General features: G+C 48.7%; 1 protein-coding gene across 3 annotated transcripts in view; it reads right to left on the bottom strand.

Annotated features, from left to right (window-relative positions):
• LIMK2 (LIM domain kinase 2) overlaps positions 1–11,129 on the bottom strand; it is a 43,811-nt gene extending 32,682 nt beyond the window's left edge. Inside the window, exons 1-2 of one of the 3 annotated variants that reach the window (XM_073313551.1) lie at positions 10,930–11,129; positions 3,364–3,463 (exon numbers count right to left, since the gene is read on the bottom strand). In XM_073313551.1, the coding sequence (XP_073169652.1) occupies positions 3,364–3,463; positions 10,930–10,945 (116 nt within the window). In that variant the 5' untranslated portion in view covers positions 10,946–11,129. Of the gene's footprint in view, positions 1–3,363; positions 3,464–10,929 lie in introns of those variants that run through there. The other 2 variants (XM_073313553.1, XM_073313554.1) reach the window with 2 other exon arrangements.
• Between the last annotated feature and the right edge of the window lie 1,063 nt (positions 11,130–12,192).

The following is a 12,192-nucleotide window of genomic DNA, read 5'->3' as shown; positions in this document are numbered from 1 at the left end:
CTTGTCAGTGGAGGGCAAGCAGATTTTCTTGGAAAGTGTGGAGTCTTAAGTCAATTTCTGCTAAATTTAAGCACGAACTTAAAAGTTTCTACTTCCATGATGCAGTGGTGTCTTCCTGTTTCATGTTGCAACTTTACACTGCTCCATGGGGTAGCTATGAAGTACAATGGAGGAAAGCACCAGAGTGCTATTCAAAAAGTGAGGTTGCAATACAACACCACCCCTCAGCATGGTCACAGAGGTGTGTTGCTGTCCCCAATAGTAGACAGCATTAAGATATGGACACAGTTATGACAAAATTGTGCTAGGAGCTTCCCCCCCCCACCCCAAACTTTCCTGAAGGAAGAGAGTCAGAGAGACTACAGCACACTGCATCCTTTATCACAACTGTTTTTATCTCTTTCAAACCACAGAACTCATTTCAGATGGCCAGCTCACCCCTCACCTCTGCCCCCCATTTCTGATCACCCACTCTCATTCAAAACACATCCAATATCCCTATGGCAAACATAATTCTTTATACAGAAAAGCAATATCAGTGACGTATTTTTAGCTTTAGTAGGATATTTTCAACTAGGAAAAAGAAAGAGAAACTAGCAACAAGTAACCAACGCAGGCCATCAGTAGCCTGATGTTTTATCTACTGTCTAGCATAGGGTGATCTACCTACCTTAAGGTGATACCATGGAATAAAGTCACACTCTGAAGGCAACAGAACTTGCATCTCTATGTTGCTAGGGTAGGAAGTTTAAAATTATGCCCAGACACAATTAAACAGATTTTCCTTCCAGTAATCCTATTGATGATAATTCAGACATAAGCATCAGCAAGAAGGGGACACCACTATGCCTATTCAGACATTCCTGAAATATAAAGGAAAGCCTGACAAATGGAAACCTGGGCAAGACCTCATATGGCCATTGCCCATGGGACTGAATCTCAGTGGTGGCTGGGGACACCTGGAAGCAGAAACAGGTGGAAATGGCCTCATGCAAAGGCATATTTAGAGTAGACAAATGCCTCTCCTAAAAAATATCAGCAAATAACTCAGTAGGTTCAAGCCAAAGCACTAGCTAGCCAACAGACACAATTTAAGATGTCCAAGCTACATGTCAAATAGGAACTTATCACTTTCCTCTCCAGCCATACCTACAGAAGATACAGAATCTACGGACACAGCCTTTGCATGCTATTCAAGAAAGGAGGGAAGTGACAAAGTTTAAATCCTCAGAGATGCACAGGTGTCAGTTGCTACCAGCTTGAAGTGTTATCAGAAGGCTAGCCTGACTGAGGATAAACAAAGCTAACGGGCCTGGAGAGGCGCCAATCTGCATGATGGGAAATTATGTGCCAGGCGAAAAAGTCAGCTAATCCACAGGAAGCCTGTAAACAACTCTCCAGAAGAGCTGCCGGAACTCTCAGCTACCAGAGTCTTCCTTCCAGTAGAGGCCTTTTAAAGTTTGGCATTGGGATATTAAACACAAGATTAGAGACAAGCTGAGCTGCAGAGTGAGAAGAGAAAGGGCGAGTCAGTCAATTAAACCTGGAATTTGTTGTTTTAGCACACAGCCCCTCCCTGGAACAAGAAGAAAGGGAAAGGCAGTTTCCTTGATTGTAGTTTCTCACAGTGTAGTGTAGTTCAGCACAGTAGCTTAAGCAAGTGTTGTAGCCAGTCAAGGGAACAAGGCAGAAGGGAAGCACAACATCAATTAGACCCAGTGATTTGATGCATGTCACAGGACAGGAGAGTTTGGCATCTTTTGTTGGCCTGGTATGATTAGACTCTTCACTAGGAAATCAAGCTAGTGCACAGCACAACATCCTGCCTTTACTTGGACTCGTGCAGCTCCACTGAAGGCCATGCAGGCTGCGCAGGTGTCACTAAGGGCAGAATTTGACTGTCTCCATCAGCCCATTATGAAGATCATGTGGTTCACATCTGCTACGACATCACTTGAGAGCTGCCCCACATCTTGCATAGTAGCCTGAAAGGTCACATAGCAAAAAGCACCTAGACAAGTGTAAGCTAAAACCTGTATTCAAAGTTAGTTTACTCCAAGGAAGCCCTACAGGCATCAGGTAGGGAAGTCTTTGCTTTGTGATGGTGCTCTGTACCGTCATGCACATCTGAGTTTGACTACTGGTACCAAGTTGGCAGGGGCTAAGGGAGAGGAAGCCTGAGTGCTTAACCCCAAGGTTGTTTTTGAGTGTGGACAAGAGAAGACTTAGAGTTCTGGGACGCTTATCGTCCAGTACCTTTGATTTGACATTATGCCACTGAACCCTAGCTCTCCAGTGCTACGGTATTTGACAAAGTATTAGTTTCCAGTATTTGAAAACTGGGAGATAATCTAAATAATGACTAAAATTAACATCTCTTATGACCTGCCAGAGCTAGAAACATTTTGCCAGCCCAATATGTTTTTCTGGACACCAGTAACCAGAATGTAGGATCTTTACTTTAAAAACACAGGACAGACACTTCTCCTGGCACATATCACCCAGCTCCCAAACCCCCCTTTCCCTGGGCACAGACAAAATAAGCAAGGGTGAAAGGAAAAAGCCAAATGAAGCTAGAACCTTAAGAGACAGATCAACAGCTGTTATACAACTGCTACTCATAGTGGAGTCAGCAGAAGCTGCATGGGTTCAGAATCAGGACCCCTTAGAAAATGCAATTAATGTAGCAAGAATTGGATAAATTGCTCATGGAACAGATTACATGCATGAAATCCTGCTGCCAAGGAGCAGAGGATTTCAAAGGCCTCTTCACTCTCTGCTGCTAGCAATGTGGCCAAAGGATATTATGGCAAACTCTAGATATAAATAGCTTGACAGGAAGAAAGTATGTTTGGGGAACTCAAAACCTTCCTGCACATCTTCCAGCACCTCTCCCCGCCAAGCCTCAATAGCTCCCTCAAGCCAAAGACAAAGGCAAAGAGAGGGAACCACAGCTACTCAAACTGCCTTTACCTAGTTCAATTGGCACTATCTTGGGATGTGGTAGAAGAGAAATATGCAGCATCTCACCTATCTGCTTCCACCACTAAATCAGAGTTTTCATTTTTAGTTTAATCTTAGTTTGTGTGTTGTACATGTGTAAGCAGCACTTCTCCAGATTGTTTCAAATGGCTATTAGAATTGCAACCGAGTTTCAAAGTGCTATGCCAGCATTAGAATATGGTAGTGAGCAGGAGCACGTGATCATTCTGCAAGATTTTCCTGAGTTAGGCATAAAGGTGGCATAAAATACTGCAGCCAGTTTAAACCCTGTAAGTGTCAATACTCAGCATACAGGCTAACACACTGGTGGATGAACACAGGAAAAAAGTAATGTCTAAAAACAGGCTAGATTTAACCTACCGGAAGCAGGAGCTGTGCCAAGCTTCATTAACAGTCCTATACAGTCGTTCACCAGCAGCAATGCTGTCCCCACAGCCCAGACATCTCCAGACCTCGTCACCTACACACAAAAGCATAGGGTTATTAGAATGGCTATCAAACAGCATAAGCTCCCTTCATGCTATCAGGCAAGAATTCCCATAACCTCTGTTAGGACAATCCTTGAGTTACATGTTCAATGTCAATTCCTCCATGGATAGAAAAGTAAAAGCCAGTGCCACTCTCTGACAGCCAACCCTAGAAAATGGGGGGCATTTCCAACTGGAACCTTAACACACTTGTGCACATTTTTGTCCAAAGATCTGTATGCCTCACTGTCATGGCCATCAGTGTCATTGTGCTCTACAGTATAAAGCAGGAGAACTCTCAGCAAAATAAATCAAGCAGTCACACTTGGGTGCCTTTCTCCCATGCACAGAAATGACTAGGACAAACTGGTTCAGTATTTCAGCTCTTACTCAGAAGCGTTATATGCTATTTTCTAGCTACACAGAGCTCTTCTTCAGGAACTGATGCTGGTGTCTTTCCCCAGCAGAAATTGGTCCAATAAAAGATATTACCTCACCAATCCCGTCTCTCTAATATCCTGGGACCAAGAGAGCTACATCACTACTACAAGGCATTTATACGGCCTAAAGACAATTCCAGTGGAAAGCGGCAACTGGGTTTTGGAAAAGATTAACAAATCCCATAGGCTTACTGTTTCCTGGGGTTACCAACCCTTCAGAAGCAGCTAGAGACTGCCAGAAGGATTTTAAGGCCTCTACTAGAACAGCCATGATGATATGACAAGTTCCCAAGGAGTTTACAAGCTTGAACAACAAAAGGATTTTAAGGATGGGGGAGTGTGTGCTTGGCGTAGGAGGACAGACTACTTCAAGTGTAGAGGGCAGCATGGCAGTCATGAAGCTAGGACTAAAGGAAACTAAGGAGGAGCTGGTGGGGGAGGTTCTGTGGCCTGTGATGTGCAGGAGGTCAGACTACATGATCATGATGGTCCCTTCTGGCCTGAAAGTCTATCCATCTATGAGGCAAAGAGATGATTGGGAAGTGAGAGCAAAGTTTAGGTGGTGTCAAGAGTGTGGAAGGACAAGGCACATAACTGGGCAGTTCTAAAAATGCACCTTTTTTCTACCCAAAGTTTTCTTCAATTGAGGTTGCATGGAAATGATATGCTAAAAGAAAAAACTCACTCGTTGTTAACCAAGCATTGATCTCAAAGGCCAGACTTCCAGTTTATGAGCAGCCAGTTTTAAGAGAACAAGAAAGCCTGACAGAAGCTCAGTCAACCTCACCACCACCACCTCCCTGAGCAACATGTAACAAGAGTTGGCTCCTGTTCAGGGTCACCTGTTAGCACCGAGTGTCTGCAGCAAATTAGAACTGGACAGGGTACAGCACTGACATATGCAATGGCTTCCTGGGGAGCAAAAGCCATTTCCAAATGTCTTTCTACAGTTACCACCCTCTGTGCATTCATAAAGAGTGGCTACAGGAGCCGGAGTTTCTGCTCAGTGGATTAATTTTTCTGGGACTCTCAAACTGCAGGTTCCTTGTTTGCTCAAGACGCAGAAGCAAAGATTCCACTCAGGATCCCCCAGCCCCAGATTCAGCATTAATCACTCTGAAGGACTCAGAGGGCTAGAAACTAAGATGCACATGCATCTATTTACAGGTTGTATTTTCCAAATCTTCAAGATACTGCATTTGAGACATAGACCCTGGGTATAAGACCACAAACACTGCAGGGTTTCTACTCTTCACTAGAAACTTAGAAAGAAAGAAATTTAATGCCTGAAATCCATCCTTCACATGCTTAGGTAACCAGACCAAGCAGAACAGAGCTCCTGTGTTACTTTTCTCCTCACGTATGATCAACTCCAGCAGATACACTCCATTGTCCAATGCTGAAAGGAGAACACACTGGTGTGTTTCAGGATTCACAACTGAAGTCTCTTTTCAAAACAACCCCAGGTGTCAAAGGGAGTCAGGTTTATTTCCTCATCTTGTCAATTCTTTGCCTGGTTCTCCAACATCAAGGTTTGGGATGGAGATGAAGTTGCCAGATCAAACTCTCAATCTCCTCAACAACCCACGCACGTTGAGAAATGCTTGTCTAGAACAAGAATGAACAAAGAGAAGACTATATTTAGCCGTTACATAGCTCTTCAGAGTTTGAAAGCACTGTATGATGGACTAGCCAACTCCTGTATGAGGACAATTACCCTTGTTTTACAGATGGAGAAACTGAGGCACAGAGACAGGAAATAATTTGCACAAGGCCATAGAGCAAATCTGTGGCAGAACTGAGATGCGAACCCACAGTTCCTGGCTATTTCCCAACATATTCTATCTACTGAACTATGCTGCACCACACAAAATGCTGAAGGAAATCACTTTAAAAGAGTCAAGTTAACCCAGCTGCCATGAGACTAGAGCGCCTAAACTGACATTTTGAATGATAGCATCTCTCAATGAGCCCAGATGCCACAACAAGCAGCACACTTTACATCACTGAATAAATTGCTTCAGGGTCAAGCCTTTTTGGTGATCCTCTTGCCCAGCTGCAATTAAGCTAAAGGCTCCCTTGTCTTTAAATGCTTGTGATGAGTGGCCCCACTGTAACTATTCCCTCTCAGCACCATTAGATGGTTCATGTCAGTGAAATTTTAAAAACACAATCCAAAAACACGACAGTAGTGATTGGGGGGGGGGGGGGGTTTGCATTTCCAGTGTCCCAGCTTTCCTTTATGCTTTGAAGAACTAATCTCTATTACCTTGGTGTCACACTGCTTGGGAGATCCCACCTCAGGGTACTGTTCAAAAGGACGATTAAAAGCACAAAAGCAGGAGCATGACACTGGGCTGCAGCTCCCTTAACAGTGTCAGCACTAGAAACCTCCAACATCCCAACAGCTGCACTCCTGGAAACAGAGTGGCAGTGGGGATTATGAAGGAGACTGAACTGTTCCAATTTACTCAGGCGGATAAGCTCTCTCATGAAACACTATGGCCCTCTTTTGCGAGTCCATATTGGACGAGGCAGCTCAACTGCACTCTCAGCCTTGCTCTTTGGATCACATCTAATAGCTAGGGAATTTTCAATCACCAGATATGAGAAGCCAACCTAAATAACCTGCCATGGACCTCTAGGCACAGTGCATTCTGCACACCTCAGATGAAAAGGTCAACAACTTGCTCATCAAGGACAATGAACAAAGAATTTGTGCATTCATGACAGCTCAAGAGCTAGCAGTTAGTTTCTATTGCACCAGGTAGAAACAGATGAGTAGAGTTATCCTGACAACCTATGGCAAAGAAAGAACCTGGAAGAGTAGACAAGGCAGGGCACCACAATGGAGAGGAGCCAAAACTAGAAGAAAAACCTGATTCTATAAACCATTAATTAGACTTAAATAATTATTAACATTTGCTCTAGGTACTCTCCTCAAGCACCCTTAGGAGAATCTTTCATTGAAGAACCTCTCCCCCTAAGTTGCTTATGGCTTTTCTAAATATTAACAGATATTTAACTCAGTTTCCTGGTCTCATCCTCAGCATTCGTAATGGGACAGGAAGCTGCAAGGGATAGGAAGTCACGAGTCTCTCACCCTTAGTGCAGAGATCAGTATATGTACACGTATCTAAACTTTTCAAAAACAGCAGCAATGTAACTCAAGCCACTAACAAGACCTGCCCTAACAAAAAAGTGTTTGCTAGTTTAAGTGACACTGTCCATACAAATTGAGTCAAGCTCATCTAAACTACAAATGTATCACATAATCAATTCTTCCTCCAGTTACCTTTGGCTCAGTACCATAAGCTTCTTTACCCCTTTCTGCTGGAATATAGGACTCCAGTTGACCTTATTCACAGATACCATGTTGATCTAAAACCCAAAAGAAAGCTGCAGAAGGCCACAGCCTCTGCTTCATTCACTCAGTATAGGAATGCATGTTTCAGTTTCCAATAAGCCGAATGCATGTTCCAGAGTAAAGGGCGAGTCCCCGAACCCACGTGCCTGAAAACTTACACATGAGGACAGGGAACAAAACCGCTCAACTTCCCCAAAAATGTAAATAAAAAATGCAATAGGTGAACTAGTTCTGGACTTCCTGCCTTCCTGTTGGATAAAACAGTCTCTGTGCATGAGATACATATTCTTTACATCCAACTCCCTCTATTTAGTGCCATAAGCATACAATTGTACTGTACAAAACAGAGCCTTCGCTCCGAGGAGTTTAAAGGCACAAGTTACCACACTGTTAGTTAACAGTGATGGACAGTCATCCAAAAGGCTGATACAGGACTTTACAAATTCAAGTAAGTTCTCACTAATCACCTCACTTGCTAGGCAATGTTAAACAGCTGTTGCATTGCAGTGGCAAGACTACACAATCGTTCAGGAAAACAAGTGAAAAATTCTGTATTCAGCTGAAGCAACCTCTTGTTGGCTTAAGTATCCAGGAGAAACAGTGAGGATGAAAAAGACAACAGAAGTATGTAATCAACAAAGTATGTCATTTAACTCAAATTCCCCCTGGACAACAAGAATGCTGCTGGGTGAAGGAGCATAGGAAGTGCCTCACTGATTAGCAGTGTACCCTCTGCAGATAATCTGTAAGGCTAACCCTCAACTAGAAAGATGGTAGCTGCAACGGAATATCTCAAAGTGAGAGGAGTATAAAGCATGGGTGGAACCTCAACAACAAAGGACCCCATTGGGATTTTGCATGTCTAGGAATGCATGTCTCTGCGTAAAGAGAAATCAGACACAATAAAAGACCACAACTGAGTGCCAAAAACAGATTAGTCTGGATGCCTACACAGAGAAAGAGAAAACAGCCACTTGTGGACCACGGGGGCAGGAAAGCCATTTACAACGCGAGACACCACTGAATTCTACTCTTTTTTTCAAGCTTTCTGTATGACTGCCGGGCCAACGTATCTCAACAGATCTGTCTGTATGCCCAGCTCACTATGCCTGCAGGACAGGTTGGAAAATTCTGCTGAAATTTTCACCGAAGCTTTAAAAAAAAACTGTTACAGATCAAAATTTAAGACCAAGAGGGAGTTGCAATAGCCAATGAAAGAAACTATAAAGATTCAACAGCAATTTTACATTACCAAGGGAGATATTTACATAGTCTTTCAGCAGAAGTAACACTGTGCAAATTAAGCCTCAAGTTGATGCCCAGGTTCCACTGCCCAGAAAAGGATGTAAGAAACTGGAAAACATAAAAATATTTGCAGTCTCCACCACTAGAGAGAAGCAGGGTCACTCTGAACTTACATGTCAGCTATGACATGTGCAGCAGTTTAAGGAGCTCCACATCCAGCCTTTAACTGGGTCGTTATTAGGCACAAGCTCATAAGTGACTTCCTGATACCATGCATCCACTTCTGTGTCAGGCTGTTCTGCACTCAGCTGGCAATTCACAGCCTAAACCAGTCTCTCCCACCCACCCATATCAGTGTGCTCGTGATGGAGAAAAAGCAAAAACTTATAGCCCAACACTCATACAGATGGCTTGGCTGGCCCTGTCCACCAAGCCCTAAAGGTGGTGTGTGGAGATTATAGGGAGGATGTGAGGGGAGAGGCTTCGCCAGGACTCCATGGAAGGGGTATGGAAGGGGCTATACCCTGACTATAGGGGGATGTGAGCAGAGAGGCTACGCCCGGACTCCGGGGGGATGTGAGGGGAGAGGCTGTACCCGGACTACAGGAAAGGGGCTAGGCCCAGACTCCGGGGGGGATGTGAGGGGGAGGGGCTACGCCTAGACTCCGGGGGGGGGGGAATGTGAGGGGAAGGGGCTACTCTAGGGAAGGGGCTACGCCCGGACTCCGGGGGGGGGATGGGAGGGGAGAGGCTACGCCAGGACTCTAGGGAAGGGGCTACGCCCGGACTCCGGGGGGGGGGGGGGGGGGGGGGATGTGAGGGGAGAGGCTGTACCCGGACTACAGGAAAGGGGCTAGGCCCGGACTCTGGGGGGATGTGAGAGGGAGGGGCTACGCCTGGACTCCGGGGGGGGGGAGATGGGAGGGGAGAGGCTACGCCAGGACTCTAGGGAAGGGGCTACACCCGGACTCCGGGGGGGGGGGGGGATGTGAGGGGAGAGGCTGTACCCGGACTACAGGAAAGGGGCTAGGCCCGGACTCCGGCGGGGGGTGGGGGGATGTAAGGGGAGAGGCTGTACCCAGACTACAGGAAAGGGGCTAGGCCCGGAATCCGGGGGGGGGGTGTGGGGATGTGAGGGGAGAGGCTGTACCCAGACTACAGGAAAGGGGCTAGGACCGGACTCCGGGGGGGGGCGTGTGAGGGAAAAGGCTGTACCCAGACTACAGGAAAGGGGCTAGGCCCGGACTCCTGGGGGGGGGGGGGGTGAGGGAAAAGGCTGTACCCGGACTACAGGAAAGGGGCTAGGACCGGACTCCGGGGGGATGTGAGGGGGAGGGGCTGTACCCGGACTACAGGAAAGGGGCTAGGACCGGACTCCGGGGGGGGGGATGTAAGGGGAGAGGCTGTACCCAGACTACAGGAAAGGGGCTAGGCCCGGACTCCGGGGGGTGGGGTGTGAGGGAAAAGGCTGTACCCGGACTACAGGAAAGGGGCTAGGCCCGGACTCCGGGGGGATGTGAGGGGGAGGGGCTGTACCCAGACTACAGGAAAGGGGGCTAGGACCGGACTCTGGGCGGGGGGGGATGTAAGGGGAGAGGCTGTACCCAGACTACAGGAAAGGGGCTAGGCCCGGACTCCGGGGGGGGGGGGGTGTGAGGGAAAAGGCTGTACCCGGACTACAGGAAAGGGGCTAGGCCCGGACTCCGGGGGGATGTGAGGGGGAGGGGCTGTACCCGGACTACAGGAAAGGGGCTAGGACCGGACTCTGGGGGGGGGGGGGATGTAAGGGGAGAGGCTGTACCCAGACTACAGGAAAGGGGCTAGGCCCGGACTCCGGGGGGGGGGTGTGTGAGGGAAAAGGCTGTACCCAGACTACAGGAAAGGGGCTAGGCCCGGACTCCGGGGGGGGGTGTGAGGGAAAAGGCTGTACCCGGACTACAGGAAAGGGGCTAGGACCGGACTCCGGGGGGGGGGATGTAAGGGGAGAGGCTGTACCCAGACTACAGGAAAGGGGCTAGGCCCGGACTCCGGGGGGGGGGGGGTGTGAGGGAAAAGGCTGTACCCGGACTACAGGAAAGGGGCTAGGCCCGGACTCCGGGGGGATGTGAGGGGGAGGGGCTGTGCCAGAGTCCCAGGACAGAGAGGTTATACCACGACCCTAGAGGAGAGACACTGGGGGGAGAAAAGAGGGGCGCAGAGCAGCGGCCCCCGCTCCTCGCCAGCGCCTGTTGCCGACAGCCGCCGGCAGCACCTGTCCCCGCTGGGGCGGTCCCGGCGCGCAGAGCGCTCAGCGCCTCCGGCAGCCCAGCCAGTGACGGAGCCGCGCCCTGCAGCGGCCCCGGGCCAGCGGGGCCAGACACCCCCAGTCCCAGGGCGGGGCCGAGGCAGCGCAGAGACCGGAGCTCACCTGGCGGCCCCTCCATCGCCCGGCCGGGCTCGCTCCCCTCAGTGCGGCACGCAACCAAAGCACCCCCACGCCTCCACCGGGTCTCCAGACCTCACCCGCACATGTGACGTCAGCCTCTACGGAGCGCGGGGTGGGTCATACCGCACCTGGCCCGGGGGACCTGCAACGCCCGCCCCGGGGCAAACACTGCCCCGCCCCTTCCCCGCCGCGGGCCAATCACAACCCCGCCCACCTCTAGAAGCCCCGCCACTTCCGTGCCACAGCCTACCCCCTTTTCCGGTGTGGGCCAATCACAGCTCGGCTTTGCCCGCTCCCACCTCCTCCCTAACTCCACACGTGCTAAACCAGCTGGGAGATTGGGGGCGGGACGTGGCTGCACCCTATCGCCGCCGCGCTCGCTCCGTGAGCGGGGGAAGTTGTAAAGGGAAGACACGAAAGGGTCGACCCCCATCTCCTGCCCTACTCTCAACCCCAAACCTCGCTCCCAAGCTGTGCCAGCCCCCCTCCTATTCCACCTCCAGGCGCCACAACCCTCTTCCTGTTCTCTAACAGCATGGGAAAGGCTTGATGCCCTCTCCTGGTACCCTCCTCGTTTTAATCTGGTGCGTGTGTGTTCCTTCTCTGTTCAATAGCGGCTTCTACTCCGCTCAACCCCTCCCCCATTCACACTTTTATCCTATGGTTTAGGTTTTTTGGTTTTCCTCTGAAATGGCAGGACTGTTAGTGGTGGTGCAACTCTTTCAACTATGTAAATGACATTAAAGGATAGGAAAGATTGAGTCCAGGCAGAAGTGCGAAAAGGCCATTCATGGGTCCCCACCCTTGAGCAGATTCATCCCCATAGGCAAGATAGCTTCCCCATTTTAAAAAATATTAATGTTACATTATTTGTTTCTCAAGACATAAGTAATAAACCAAAGGGATGCCTGCTTTTTTACTTTCTCTGTTGAAAGAGGCATAGTTCAATCTCACAGATGGCCTGTTTAGACTAGAAATAGCTGACCTATATGCTTGTACAGGTAACACCTTCAGCTCTAAGGTACATACTCTGTGTAAAAGGATCAGTGAGTATAGAGGATATCCCTTTACTCCCTGAAAAAGCACAAGATCAAATCCGCACAGACACACCCCTGGAACCCCGACCTGGGATATTCTATCTACTACCCAAGATCCATAAACTTGGAATTCCTGGGCGCCCCATCATCTCAGGCATTGGCACCCTGACAGCAAGATTGACTGGCTATGTAGACTCCCTCCTCAGGC

Source organism: Lepidochelys kempii, chromosome 15 (assembly GCF_965140265.1).
Source record: "Lepidochelys kempii isolate rLepKem1 chromosome 15, rLepKem1.hap2, whole genome shotgun sequence".
NCBI classification, from domain to species: Eukaryota; Metazoa; Chordata; order Testudines; family Cheloniidae; genus Lepidochelys; species Lepidochelys kempii.
Note: the sequence above shows the minus strand (reverse complement) of the source record. Positions and strands in the feature narration are given on the sequence as shown.